The sequence below is a fragment of the Nematolebias whitei genome, chromosome 18, assembly GCF_014905685.2.
Source record: "Nematolebias whitei isolate Nwh7 chromosome 18, NemWhi1, whole genome shotgun sequence".
NCBI lineage: Eukaryota > Metazoa > Chordata > Actinopteri > Cyprinodontiformes > Rivulidae > Nematolebias > Nematolebias whitei.
Window position 1 is genome coordinate 31,491,419 of NC_056515.1, and position 15,308 is coordinate 31,506,726.

Below are 15,308 nucleotides of genomic sequence, written 5' to 3' on the forward strand. Positions count from 1 at the left end.
TTTTTTACATTTCCACTTCATTAAAATAAATATAAGGACATTTAACTTGATTTTAGATTTTACGGTCATTTAATCTTTCCAGTTCTTCAGACGACGTTCTGTAAAATAAGAGAAAGATTTGGCGTTTGTTCGCTTTTGTCTCCTCTCAGTGAAATTCTACGTAATGAACAATAATTTGACTTGTACTGGCAAACACTAATGTTAAAACTGGAAATTCACATTTTATTACACTTATCACGACGTTTTAAATCCGCGTCCCTCCTAAAAGAAAAATGTCAATCTTCAAGAATGCAGGCTTGTTACTTTGAAAGCAGCTTTCAGTTCAAACCTGTTCACCTGGAATATTGTTACAAAAGGAAAATGGAAAGAATGTGGTAAGGAGGACATGTTTTAGGACCCGAACCATCAGTCAATATTTACATTTAGACATTGCCATGGTGTTGGATTTTAGTAAACTTCCTTTTTATCGCCCTCTCTCAAAAGTCTGGTAAAAGAGGAAATTGTAAAACACGTGTCTTTCATGGTCCTGCTCAGGATCGCTTAGAAAAATACTTATATTTAACACTTTAGGTTAAAATGGACGGTTTTCAGGTCTACGTTTGTCCGACTACTCAACAAATAATGTGTCCGCTTCCTTAAATGTGTTACTACATCTACTGAGAATTCACAGAGTATGACCCCGACAAAGGCTACATTTTCCACAGTGACTCACTGCGTGGTTATGTGAAAAGTGGTTGAACTAGATTCTGGTATTTACACTGTAAGAATCACAAAAGTTGACTACTTTGCTTTAGTACAACCTAAATCTGTCCTTCCCCCACGTGCTCCAGTGATGCTCCGGCTGCTATCCAAGTATCTTCAGGAAATACGTTTTACTAAAAGTGTTTTCTTTTGTTTATGTTTGCGTGGTAGAAAAGGATTAAGTGGTTAAACCTGTTGATCCACAACAAACTGAAATTATTACAGATACAGTAAATCTAATCTCTTATGTAATAGGCTTTTTGTAAAGATCATAGTACAACCATAAGTTACTTGCCTTGCAGTTGTTATCATGTTCTTCACATCTCTGCAGAGTACCGTCTGTCTACCTTTGTGCAATAAATGCAAAGGTACAGGTTGCTTTTTATTTGGACTTTGCCCCGTCGGTCTGCAGGTGTGATGTTTTACGTCTTATTTTATGTTCTGTAACATGCAGGTATTCGATGTCGTCGGATGGCTGAATATATTTGATTATCATTTATTTATATAGAGCAAAGCAAATGTTCCTGGTTTTAGTGTCACTTGTGTAGCTGAAGTGATTGCTTTTTTATTTTATTTAAAAAAAAAAATTAAAGTGGTATGTCGGATAGCTTGAAGTGAGTTTTTGTGAAAAAGTAACTCAATCAATATCTTACCTGTTGTAGAGGAGTTTAAGAGTTTTATTCTGTAAATCTTGACATTACATTACATCCATCAGCTCTTATTGTTTTTTAGACACCATCTAAGATGTTGACTTCTTAGTTTATTTTAATTTAGTTTGCTTTTTTTTTTTTTTAAATGTATTTATTTAACCAGGCAAATCCCATTGAGATCACAGATCTCTTTAGCAAGGGAGGCCTAGGCCTGAAGGCAGCCTAACATGCGTGTTTTTGGTCTGTGGGAGGAAACCGGAGTACCCGGAGAAAACCCACTCATGCAAACTCCACACAGAAAGACCCCAGGTCCAACCGGGGATTGAACCCAGGACCGTCTTGCTGTGAGGCAACAGTGCTAACCACTGAGCCGTTGTGCTGCCATTATGTACTACTGTTACAGTTTATTTTATTGTGCAGCACTTTGGTTCAGCTTGGACTAGCCATTGGGGTGGACAATTTTTAAATTAAATTTTAAATGTTAAAAATCACATTTGGTAGTTAATTTGTGCTGCCACGTAAATCAGCAGAGTAGTTGCTACTCGGTGTCAAACTCTTGCCCTAGTAAAGCTACCATAGCTACCTGTAGTTTGTCTGATTTGTGTATAAATTTCCAGTGATAACAGGATGCTAATTACATTAGCTTTCAATGGCATTTTCATTAAGCTAGCATCTATGCTAAGTATTGGTCAGTAGCTTGTGATTGTTTTTTGCTATTAGTCATTGTGCACTCTTATTAGATATGAAAACATATAAATCAGCATTTATTTGTGTAAGTCAGTCATTTAATTTTCAAGATAAACGATATGCTTCAATCATTATATTTATAATCACATTGCAGTCTTCTGAATAAATCAGCCAAAAAACAAACAAACTGGTGCCTAAAGATTCCTAACATTTATCTCATATTCTAGTCAGAATTAAAATTTCTTCAATCTGAGGTATTTCAAAAAGCTATCTAATACAGGTAAGATAGTGACTATTCATATCTTTTTACACAAAAGCCCACTTTACAAGACTGGAGCTATAAATAACTGCGGTCAGAGACTTACAACTTCTCTTAGAAACACTTTTACCTCGTCTGCAACATTATGTAATATTAAAATATCTGATAAACCTTGGTATGCTAACTCATTAAGACATACTACCGGTAGTCGTTTGACTCGTTTATCATTTAAAGTGGTTTTATTTGTCTGTGCTCCTGTTTAATAAAGTTTATTCTTTTTCTTCCTTAGTGCAGCGTATGTCTTGTTGCGGGTGAAGCTGAATGTCAGGCGTCATGTCAGAGAGAAGAACACTATACCTAAGATTTTTGCTGAAACGGTGCAGCGTCACGGGGACAAAACGGCGCTCATCTTCGAGGGGACCGGAGAGAGGTGGACCTTCCTACAGCTGGATGAATATTCCAACAGAGTGGCTAACTTCCTGCTGGAACGAGGCTTCAAGGTGTAGAAAAACGACACAGTTTAAAAACGGCTCACCTTCGTTTTATTAGTGAAGGACTTGTTTTAATTTACTGGAAATCTGTTTGACAGCGCCTGCTTGTTTTTGTGTTTTTACTTTAAGGAGGGTGATGTGGTGGCCCTGTTCATGGAGAACCGGTCCCAGTACGTGGGCCTCTGGTTAGGCATGGCCAAAATTGGAGTTGAAGCTGCTCTCATCAACTTCAATCTGAGACTTGAGGCTTTGGTCCACTGTGTCGCCATCTCCAACTCCAAGGCTGTGATCTTTGGTTCGGAGCTAACTGACGGTAAGATGCTGGAAGAGTTACAGTTCCGACGATCATCCTGAGCCTCTCGGTACAGACCTGACCTGTGCTCAGGGATGCCGCTCTGCTTCCTGTGTAATGAGAGAGGCGAGTGCAGGGAAAAAGAAACATGGGTCATAAAAGATAAATGGCTATTTGAGTAGGTGTCTCCTTAGTATCAGTCGGTGGCACTCGCTGTACTGAGAGAAATATCTTTATCACCAGCATAAAGTGCTCAAGGTCTGAGCTTGGCAGAGAAAATCATGTGATAAATGATCCAATAAAACTGATAAAAGGCAGCGAGATAAAGACGCACGTATCACATGTATTTGTTTTAATTGATGTGAGAATAAAACCTTCAGCAAGCAAATTACTTCAACTGCTGTGTGCATGCTGATTCAGCATCCACGCTTCTATATATTTTGTACTATAGTAGTTTAGCCTTTCATAAATCAAAAAGTTCAGCTCGTTCAGGAGATGGATGCTCTGACTTTTGGGTCGTGTAATTTTTACACTTTACAAAATATTAATATTTTAAGTATTTTCCTCATTTAAAATACGTTGAAATCGCTTCAGTTCTTTTAAAAACATTATTCTCTCTGAAACCTGCCTCAGCATACTTACTGGTACATTATATTTTATTTCTCACACTACTTAATTTTTTTTTAAAGCTTTTATGTAGTCTTTTACTACTTTAGTTTGCCTTTTGCTATTTTTTACTTTGATAATTCAAATTCTGTAGTTACCGTATTTTCCACCGTACACGTCGCATCAGTCTAAATATGTCTAATAAAGTGGAAAAATCCATAAATATGTAGCTTCGCCGTATACGTCACATCTGTTATGCGTCACAGCTGACAACCCGGAAATATGGGCCGGCGGTCACAGGAGCGTGCACGGGAGGACTTTACAATAATTTAATAAGATTAACACTTAAAAACAATTATTTGTTTGCTCGACTTTATAGTAAAGATGTGTCTCAGTTGAACATTTACTTAATAAATACACTTCAATGGTCAAATTAGCTGCATTGCACCGGGGCGACGCAGTGAAATGAAGCTGATTTGATGTTTTCTCCAGGCGAGCTGAACGAAGGTGGGAGGCTATGGCAAGTCAATTGTGTCATTAATAGCCACTTGATACAATGGCTTGCCATACTAAAGTACCATCTAGCGGCTGAAAATGGTAGTGTTCAGTGTTTTCAGTCAGAATGAATAAAAACGATCATATCTCAGTCAAAAATTGGTTTATAAATATGGGGAAAATATATAAATACGTTGCTTTGGCGTATAAGTCGCAGGGCATGTAAATTATGCAAAAAAATGTGACTTATACAGCAAAAAATATGGTATCTATCTACCCTGGACAGGTTGCAAGTACTTCGATGTTATAAAATTCCAAACTAGATAAAAGATCTAAAAAGTTAAATCGTTCATCGCATGTGTCTAGAATAAGTGTCGTGAATTGGGTGCTGCCTACTAAGTTTAAGGTTTTCAAGTTAGCTTGGTTGCTAATAAAACGTTAAGTGCAGCTGCTCAGTCGCACATGAATTAGTTTTAATTTTCTCTTCCCATAGCTGTCTGTTGGATTCCTTCCCAGTCAGAAAAGTTTCAATCAGAACAGCTGTAAAGAGTTAAAGGTTGTTCATTATCACATTGATCATGCTGTATGTGTTAATTCTTTAACTTGTAGCGTGTTTTAATTTCTTTAAGTAATTGGAAATCCGGCCTTTTTTGTAGTGTAAGCCAAAATCATGCTAGTATTATTTTTACTACGATGGAATCAGCAGATCAGGCTTTTTACATTCAGATACTTTGTCTCTTTTTTTAAAGGAAAAAGCTGACAGTTTATTCGATTAGTATTTGTTTCAAATTGCACTTCCTGTCTTTTTCTCACTATTCGTTTACTCTCTAGGCCACACTTCACTTTTAAATTTTTTTCCAGACTTTTTTCAGTTCGACTCTTCCTTTCCTTTTTTGCTTTCGCATTGTTTGTTTTCTCTTCATCAACTATTCAAATTGTGAAAATTGTTTTTTATTTTTCTCTCCGTTGCTGAAATGCACCCTGTGAAATGTTCCTGCATACTTCAGTGTTTCTTTTGCTCTCACAGCGGTCTCCGAGGTCCACAACTCGATGGGGAAGGCGGTGCAGATGTTCTGCTCTGGGGACTGGGACCCCAAACGAGTCCCACAGGGAACCGAGTGCCTCGAACCCCTGCTGGCCGGCGCCTCGTCCCGCCGACCTTGCCTGCCTCGCCCGCTGCAGCGCTGCTTCACAGGTGACAATACCCTTCTTGTTGCCACTCTAACAAAACAACATAGATTTGAGTTTTTTGCAAAGTGATAACGGAACTGAAAATTCAAGATGTCCTTTGGAGTAACTTCATTTAAAATCGTAGATTTTGTGACAATAAATGAAAAGATTGGCATGATTTATTCTTTCAAGCATGATGTGAGCATGATGGCATTGCTTGAAAAATATATGTTTATAATGTGGTTGCTGGTATTTATTTAAAAAACTGAACGTTTAAACTTTTTAAGATTTAATCCTTACCCCGTATCATCAACTTAAGAGGCTTAAAATTACTCCCGAAGTTCTCCAGTTTAAGAAAACGTTTTTGAGACCAACAATAATACTCGTAAAAAGGTCATGAAGGAATCATATTTGCACGCTTTACTCCTGCATGCTTCACTGTTATTACAGTTGCATTACTCGGGTATCTGCTGACTGTTTGACTTGATTCAACAATAAATCTTGCCAGCTTTGGTCACGCTTGTCAAAGCTGCCACCAAAATGTAACGAGTCGGATGAGTCGGCTTTATACACAAAATGCATGACCCACAACACAAATGTGCATAAACCGAACAACTCAGATGACTGTTTGTAGTTTGCACACGTGGGCTTAATATTCCTGCTCTTAATGTTTCTAGCAAATCTTTTAAATGCGTCGTTTCAGTTTAACAGGAAGACAAAATCCTATAATAAAGAGGTCCACTGAGATTCATCCTTCTGTTTATTAGTTTTAATGCATCACGAGAATTTTATATTATATTATTATATATTTATATATATTATATTATATATTTTAATTTTATTTTACAGAACACAAACACACCGTCTAATAAATGAATAATGAAAAGTGTGAATAATAATAGCAAGGTTCTTACACAAGTCTTCAAAAGATTAGACTTTGATTGTCCATCCATCCATCCATTATCTTTACCCGTTTATTCCATTTTGGGTCACGGGGGTCGCTGGTGCCCATGTCCAGCAATCACTGTGCGAGGGGCGGGGTACACCCTGGACAGGTCGCAAGTCCATCACAGGGCCACATAGAGACAAACGAGACAAACAACCATTCACTCTCTCATTCACACCTAGGGACAATTTAGAGTTACCAATCAGCCTAACATGCATGTTTTTGGTCTGTGGGAGGAAACCGGAGCACCCGGAGAAAACCCACGCATGCACGGAGAGAACATGCAAACTCCACCCAGAAGGCCCCTGGACCGGGGTTTGAACCAAGGACCTGCTTGCTGAGAGGCAGCGGCTCTACCAGTTGCGCCACCGTGCTGACTTTGATTGTAATATTTTGTAGTTCTGGATAATGTGGAAACAGGAAAACATTAGGTTCAAACTGCATCTTTTTAAATAAGTGAAAATGTCTAAAAGTTGCAGAGCTGAGCAGGATATTTGTAACTTGTATTATAGAAAATTAGCATTTTTTGCATGCATGTCCTCTTTTTGTTTTTTGGTTTTTTTGCTTTCACCACAAGGATTGATAACTTCCAGAAAGTGAAATACTGACCACAGATCAGCCTTGTTCTATACCATGGCTATTAAAGTGTTGGCCCGTGGGCCGGAAATGGCCCGCGGGTGACTTCAATCCGGCCCACTGGGTTTGGGTTTTGGGTTCTGTTTATTGCATTTATGATTCAGTGCAATAAAATAAACAAATTCAAAAGGTAACGGATAATTGTAAACTTTGATTTATTTACATAATGGTTTTAAGCGCTGGATGTCCGGCCCCCGAGCTGTTGGCTTTCAGAAACTGTGGCCCCCACCGAGCAATTTTGTTGAATAGCCCTGTTCTAAACTGCGACAGAGCTTTAGGGCCATGCTAAGAAAAATAAAATAAAATTTAAAGCCATAAAATTATGAGAATAAAGTCATACAAGTCTTTTTGCAGCTCTCGTGGTTTTTTTGTTAGTTTTTTCCCACGAGTCAGATCCACAACGCAACCTGTCAATCAATCCAGTAGGCGTGTCAGCAAATGACCAATCCGAAGCTAAATGAGTCGTAATATTATCTGAACTCCGACACATAAAGCAGGTTTACCGCATTTCAACTGTGGTAAAATGAAGAATGTTGAGCACCTTGTTAAGTTATACTTTGGTATTGGTTTTACAAATAAGGAGATAGTTAATCTGTTAGATCATCAGCATCAGATTATTATCAGTATCATGACTTTGAACCTGCTCACAGTAAGGTGGTACGCTCTGATGGGCTGCAGCGCAGCTCTGCAGGTAAGGAGCATTTAGCTTCGGACTGGTCATTTGCTGACACGCCTACTGGATTGATTGACAGTTTGCGTCATGGATCCGACTCGTGGAAAAATAAATAAACGAGAGCTGTACAAAATAAAAAGTCTTGTATGACTTTATTCTCATAATATTAAGACTTTATTCAACTTTATTCTTGTAATTTTATGTTTTAAAAAAAAAAAAAAAATCTTAGCGTGGCCCTAAAGCTCCCTCGTATACTATATCATTTACTTCACCAGTAAAAATTCAAGAACTTTAATCATTTTACCCCTCTGCAGAATTTAAGTCGAGGTCGGGTGCATTGTAAGCCGAGTCAAGGCAAAAATACATTTTGTATGGAAACTTTAACATAAAGCATTATTTAGATTCTTGCTTTTATGAGGTAGTTGTTTATTCTCAAAATACATTACAAAGCCAAAAATATATCTTTATTATTGAGGAAGATAAACATATAAATATGTACAAACTCTGCTAAATGCTCACTTTAAATTATAATTTCTAATCCGTCTGTAAATTTAAACCTGACAGTCCAACGCTGACCTGAGCCATTTATTAACAGCTGATATATTTCTCTGTTTCTGTGCCGTCTGTTGCAGATCGCCTGTTCTACATCTACACATCAGGAACCACAGGGATGCCTAAAGCTGCTATTGTTGTGCACAGCAGGTAGGAAGGAGGCGAGCAGCCGACAAACAAACGCACAGGAAAAACAGCTGTTCTCTTTTAATTCTGTGTAGCTCAAATACTATTCCTTTGATATGACCTAATTTACTGGTTACTTTTGCACCTTTCATCACCTCACCCTGGTTTTCAGGTACTACCGCATGGCAGCTTTGGTTTATTATGGCTTTAGGATGACCTCAGACGATGTGATGTATGATTGCCTTCCGCTCTATCACTCTGCAGGTAGGTGAGCCTGACAAGTGTCAAACTTTTAGCTCCTTTTCTCTGGCCTTGTTGGTACACTCATTTCTTCCTTTGTTTATCACTGCACATGACAATAAGCTGAACAAGCTGAGAGTAAATAAAATATCTAAGAGTCAGTATGAAGGATTTTGTTTCTTGTCCAGGTCAGACATCTTGTTCTCCTGCCAGATGAAAGTAACTAGATTTTCATTCATTCTCATGCAAAACAAGAGAGAGAGCAGTTTAGTTTGTTGACGTTGGTTAGAGTTGGATTATGGCCAGATTAATGTTAGCTCCAATTTCTACAACAAAAGCACTTGACTTGGCTCGTGCGCATACTTTAGTGTCATCTTAGTTCCACAAAGAGCACAGTTTCTTTGTTTAAATGTACAATAAGCAAAGGTGGTTTCAATCAGATTAGAGTAGGTGTTGATAATGACTCGGCTACTACCACACCATATTTTAGGTCAAAAGTCAGTTAATGGCATTATTTATCATTATTATTATTTATAAGTAGCTTTGAGTTTTCACTTGATCGCAGTCTCCCATCCTAAGCAAGCACAGAGGCAACAGTGGAAAGGAAAAACTCCCTCACGAGGAAGAAACCTCAAGCAGAACCAGGCTCAGGTCTGCTTCAACCGGCTGGGTTTGAGAGAAACAGGAAGTAGAAAACGAACACACAGTGGCAAGTCCAGGATGGAGGCCGTCAGGTTTTCTGTAGGAGGAAAAAAGACAAATCATATGTTAAGAAAGAATAACTACAAATACAAACTGTTTATTTGTATGGATTTGTAAATGTACATTTGATGAAATGAGGTCAATTTGTCCTCCAGTAGTCTCAGCTTAAGGCAGCATAAGAAGCCAACCCTAATTATAGGATTTATCCAAAAGGAAAGTCTTAATCCCAGTCTTAAAACTGGACAATGTGCCTCATGGACAGAAACTGGAAGTTGGTTCCACAAGAGAGGAGCCTGATAACTGGAAGATCTTCCTCCCATTCTGCTCTTGGAAACTCTAGGAACTGCAAGTAAGCCTGCAGTCTGAAAGCAAAGTGCTCTGTTAGTAAAATATGGAACAACAAGATCTCAAATATAAGACGGAGCTAGGTTGTTGAGGGCTTTGTAGGTTAGAAGTAAGACTTTTAATAAGATGGAGCTAGGTTGTTGAGGGTTGGATCAACTGAAGAGTTTTTAAAGAAGTATTTGGACACCCAGATAATAAACCAGTGCAATAGTCCACTCTAGACGTGACAAATGCATGAGCCAGTTTTTCTGCATCGGTATAACTTATCCTTTTCTTGCCTTTTAATGTTTGTGCAGATTCCATCTACAGTTTCAGTTTTGCTATCTTTGCTTTGTGAAGATGACATCGTGACCCCCTCTTTGTTCTCAGGAAACATTGTGGGGGTGGGTCAGTGCATCATACACGGGATGACCGTGGTGATCAGGAAGAAGTTCTCTGCCTCGCGGTTCTGGGACGACTGTGTCAAATATAACTGCACCGTAAGCATGATTTCTGCTCCAAGTCATTGCTGCACAGTGCTGCGAGATTTCCTGACAATTTCTCCAAAAATCCTTTAGTAGTTTTTTTTTTATCTCCCCATTTATCATTTTTAAGTTGTAAGCTGCCCCCATTTTATCTAACGTGAGTTTTATTTTGTTTTTTTTTAGATTGTGCAGTACATCGGAGAGATTTGTCGATATCTACTGAACCAGCCGCTTCGGGACACCGAGCGCCAGCATCGGGTGCGCATGGCGCTGGGCAACGGCCTGCGCCAGTCCATATGGGAGGAGTTCATGAACCGCTTCAACATCCCACAAATAGCCGAGTTTTACGGAGCCACAGAGTGCAACTGCAGCTTGGGCAACTTTGACAACAAGGTGAGGACAAGTCCTGCAGAAAAAAAGTTGTTGTCCTCTGCACTTCTGAAAATCCTCAAAACTAAAATGCTGAATTTCATGCAACTATAAATATATGCATGTAGAAAACGTCAGACCAAAATGGCTGCACCTTTCTCCCTTCTCAGCAAAATATAATTTTAGTTGAAATGAAAGGTGGCGGGTGATATGCATTCTTTCAAGGAATGCTAAGCCTTGAATTTTGTGCCTGTGTTTCAGGTTGGAGCATGTGGCTTTAACAGTCAGATTATGCCCTTCATCTACCCCATCAGACTGGTGAGGGTTGACGAAGAGACCATGGAGCTCATCAGGGGACCCGATGGCGTCTGCATCCCCTGTAAACCCGGTGGGTTTGTTCTTTGACTCGATAATGAACTCCCAGCATGAGTTGTGAAGTTTAACATTGCAGTTGTGCACAAATCCCACTGAAGGTAAAATAATCCCTTCTTTCTCTTGTTGTAGGCGAGCCCGGCCAGCTCGTTGGCAGAATTATTCAGAATGACCCTCTTCGCAGGTTTGACGGCTACGTCAACCAGTCTGCGACGAGCAAGAAGATCGCTCATAGCGTGTTCAAGAAGGGAGACAGCGCCTACCTTTCTGGTTAGAACGCTCATCAAGCTTTTGACGTGTTTTCATTTGAATGAGCTATAAAAATCTAACGGACTTTTGTCCCCAGGTGACGTGCTGATCATGGATAGGTATGGTCACATGTACTTCAAGGACCGAACGGGAGATACTTTCCGCTGGAAAGGAGAAAACGTCTCGACGACTGAGGTGGAAGGAACACTAAGCAGACTGCTGGACATGAAAGATGTAGTTGTTTATGGAGTAGAAGTACCAGGTATCATCTATTAATATGTGTGGATTTGAATTATCTGTGGTTTGTATTTAAAGAATGTTACTATTTTACCCAAAAGAGTCCTACATTTGATTTGGAGCTGGTGCCAATTCACTTATAATGACTCATTTTTTTAACAATTTTTTTTTTTGTGCAAATTTTAATTGAATATTTGAGGGTAATATTTTTTAATGAGCTTTATACATGACTTGTAGAATACTATATTCAACCAAATCATAACATTTTAATAATTTCAATTGATGAAATAATATATTTGTTGGGTCACCATAGCACTTCCTACTAATAATTATTATAGCACTTTTTTGTAAAGTAAAAATAAGGTTTGTAATTGTTTTACATACTTTTCCCAAACTTCAATACAATAGATTAAATATGGAACAATCATTACATTATATACAAAGCTTTGTCATTCAAAAACTGTTTTACTTTATACAGTAATGCAATTTTTTTTTTATATATTTTTATTGTTAAGTAATTTACATGAGATTTCCATGTCAGCTTCTCATCAATAGCAACACCCCAAAATTTTATTTCATTAACTATGAATTTCATTACTGTCAATTTTAAATGGAACTTTTATCATTTTATTTCTATTACTAAATATCATGTTTGTTTTTTTTCCAAATTTAATGATAACTTATTAAGTTGGAACCAAGTTTGTGTTTTTACGAATTCTGCCTGTATCATCTCTTAACATCTGTTCAAGATCTTCATCCGAACAAAAAAAATGTGGCATCATCTGCAAATAAAACACACTTCAAAAGCCCTGATACACCAATCAGATCATTCACATACAAAATAAACAACTTTGGTCCCAACACAGAGCCCTGAGGAACTCCACATCCATTCACACAAAATTCAGATCCCACCTTACATCGTTTACCAACTGTCTCTTATTATTCAAATAACTGGATGCCATATTTATTCAGGTTTTCAAGGAGAATGGTGTGGTCATTAGTGTCGAAGGCCTTTTTTAAATCAACAAAAACACCAACACAATACTGTTTTTGATCAACAGCAGTTGTTATCTCCTATTGGTTCCATTAGAACCACTGATGTTGAATGTTTTGCTCTAAACCCATATTGACTATTACTTAAAATATTCTGTTTATTTATAAATGGGAAGTATGTGGAAAAATAATACAAAAGCTTTGACGCACTAACTTCCAGCAGTTTGGAGGGAGAACTGTTGCTTATGTGTGAAAACGAGACTGATTCTGATCTGCCCGCTGTTGGGCTCAACATCTCTTTTATTTCCTGAGCTGATTGTGACTGTTTCTGTGCACAGGAGCAGAAGGAAAGGCTGGGATGGCGGCCATCGCTGATCCGTCTCAATCCGCTGACCTGGAGAAGTTTGTGAAGGACATGGAGAAAGTTCTCCCTCCGTACGCCCGACCCGTCTTTCTCCGCTTCCTCCCAGAAGTCGACAAAACAGGTAAAATGTCCGACGTCGTATCAAAACATTTTATATCTTGTTCGACACCACATTACAAATAATCTGAGTCGTCTCGTTTTCTTTCTCCTTTTTAGGAACATTTAAATTTCAGAAGACTGACCTGCGTCGGGATGGTTTCAATCCCTCTGCGGTGTCGGACAGACTGTTCTTTCTGGATACCAGCAGAGGGCGCTACGTGCAGCTGGACGAAGAACTCTACCGCTCCATTCTGTCAGGGAAACACAAATTGTGACCACTACATCGACACGTGCACACGCTGCCATGCACACAAGTAACAAATCTGAAAAGAGGACGATGCGTGCCCAGGTTAACAGAACGAGTTTGCCCCTCTAATATAATAATGCATTAGTCATAAACATTCAAAGGCCAGTTCGCACACATGCATATTTTACTTCCAAACCTGCTTTGATCGGTAAAATCCATAAAAAATTACTCTGCACGGTGCTCCATGCATCCATCATGGCTGAAAATCCCCCCCGCAACCCCTCTTGCTACTTGAGCAGACCAAAAAAAAAAAAAGAGGCACAAACCCCCAAACCAGGTCTGTTTGGTAACTTCTACATTGCTTTGTTGATTCACAGCCCTCTAATTGTTAATTTATCAGACCAAAAAAATTTTTTTTCTGGAAAAAGGGACGAGGAACTTAACGGATACTGAAGAGAAAGAATAATTTCTTCTCGTTAACTTAAACGACAGAGCTGGGTGCACCTCTCGGTTCATTTTAATGTTGATGAGATTAGGTGGTTAAAGATGGCGTTTTTACTTTTGACTTAACCTGCACAAAAAAAGCCAGATGTGACAAACCTGGGTCCTTCCTTCATCTTTGCCCCCCCCCCCCCTCCTCCTCCTCCTCCTCCTCCCTGTCGAACAGGACCAGCGTAAAGATGTGATCAGAGCAGCGAGCTTCGATGTGAAATTGGATCAGTGGTTGAAGCTTTAACGTGCAATAGAGCTCAAGCTTTTGCAGCGCAATGTCGTGCTACAGAAGCATGAGAACGGATGGTTGTTTTTTTTGTTTGTTTCTTTATTTTAAATATTTCTGCAACACCAAATTTTTTTTTTTTTAAGTTGTAGAGTTTACATATTTTAATTTAAAAATATTGAGTTGTACAATGTGTTTGGCCTGAAAAATGTCTTTTTTCCCCCTCTGCTGTATTTGCATCCAAATCCCTCTTTTTTTATTTATCAGCTTTTTTGAGTTCTTTAAAACGAAGCTGCTGAATGAGTTTTTATATCGGCCACTGGAACACAACGTGAAGCAACCTGACTAAAATATCCATAGATGAGACTGGTTCACATGCGGAAGCTGGTATGCACTATAATGGTCATATTGTGCAGGTTTTGTCTGAAAAGGTAGACTTTGCCTGTGTGTATGTTTGTGTGTGTATTCTTTTAAAACATATGAAGAGGACTTGAATTAAAGGAAACCACCTGATTGGGTGTTTTTAATAGGAATCCTTTGCCAGATCTGCGCGACTTGAACGATCCAAAGATCCAAAACGCAGGAGCGGGAACATTCGAGCCAGAGGGGATTTGTCTAAATAGATCGGTAGAAGAAGAGAACGTGTGTTTTATTGTTCTTGTGCATTATTTGCCGCCATCAAAGGTTGTAGCAGCATGAAGGCGGCGCATCAACCACAAGCTGAGCGCTGTGCCTTACTCACAGGCCCTGACTCCTCACGTTTTATCTGATTCCTGCACCTCTTTGCTTCAGTCAGTCCTCATCGTTTTTGTAAATATCAATGTTTTCCATCGGAGTTTGTCAAAACGGGCCCAAGTTGTAGAATTATCTGCTCGTAATCAAAAAGTGGCGCCTTCTTCCTGACAGGTGCAGGAGGAGTTAATGTCTAAATTTTCCAGGGCTTTTATAACATTTTCACCACTCCTTTTGGGCTTTAATTTGCCTCCTTTTTATTTACTCTGTCCCTCGAGTGTCTCATAGATTAGTTTGTCCAAGTATCCGTTTGGTGCTTTTACGTTGAGCCTGTGGCTTTTTGTCTGCCAACCTTCTAAAGAGTTTGTCTCATCCTCTCTTTTTCTGTCAGTCTGCTTCATCTCATTGTACTCGGGTGGAAAATGTTTGTTAGTTCAGGATTTCTGAAGATAACAAGATTTCAACTAAACTCATGTTTTATGTTGAACTGTTCCATCCTACAGTTACCTCCCAAGTACATCAAAGCAGGCTGTTGTTTATAGGACCTTAATATTTATAGAATGGACTTTTTTTTCTGCATTTGAATGATCCACGTGTTGAAGCGTGTCCTTCGTTTATGTATTGCACTGACTGACACAGTTCAAGGGATTGGTCATTTTAGAAGCGGTGTTCTGTTGGATTGTTACAAAGAGTACCTCATCAGCGGTAACATCAGTCATAGTTTGGAGAAAAGAGCCGAAGTCTTCATCCAGCCATCGTCATATATAGTTTTTCAGGCTTTGAAAGCATGGCTTTCTCAAAAATCAACCTACAGATGTGAAAGAATGCTACGCTAGCTAATATTGAACTTTTT

The 15,308-nt window shown here is 38.9% G+C and overlaps 1 protein-coding gene across 1 annotated transcript in view; it reads left to right on the top strand.

Moving 5' to 3' along the window:
• Positions 1-13,928, top strand: part of slc27a4 (solute carrier family 27 member 4) — a 16,643-nt gene extending 2,715 nt beyond the window's left edge. Inside the window, exons 3-14 of the mRNA XM_037692318.1 lie at positions 2,627-2,837; positions 2,958-3,141; positions 5,249-5,416; positions 8,279-8,348; positions 8,497-8,588; positions 9,981-10,090; positions 10,259-10,468; positions 10,706-10,832; positions 10,949-11,086; positions 11,163-11,327; positions 12,634-12,780; positions 12,876-13,928. Of these exons, the coding sequence (XP_037548246.1) occupies positions 2,627-2,837; positions 2,958-3,141; positions 5,249-5,416; positions 8,279-8,348; positions 8,497-8,588; positions 9,981-10,090; positions 10,259-10,468; positions 10,706-10,832; positions 10,949-11,086; positions 11,163-11,327; positions 12,634-12,780; positions 12,876-13,033 (1,780 nt within the window). The 3' untranslated portion in view covers positions 13,034-13,928. The remainder of the gene's footprint in view (positions 1-2,626; positions 2,838-2,957; positions 3,142-5,248; positions 5,417-8,278; positions 8,349-8,496; positions 8,589-9,980; positions 10,091-10,258; positions 10,469-10,705; positions 10,833-10,948; positions 11,087-11,162; positions 11,328-12,633; positions 12,781-12,875) is intronic.
• The last annotated feature ends 1,380 nt before the right edge of the window (positions 13,929-15,308 follow it).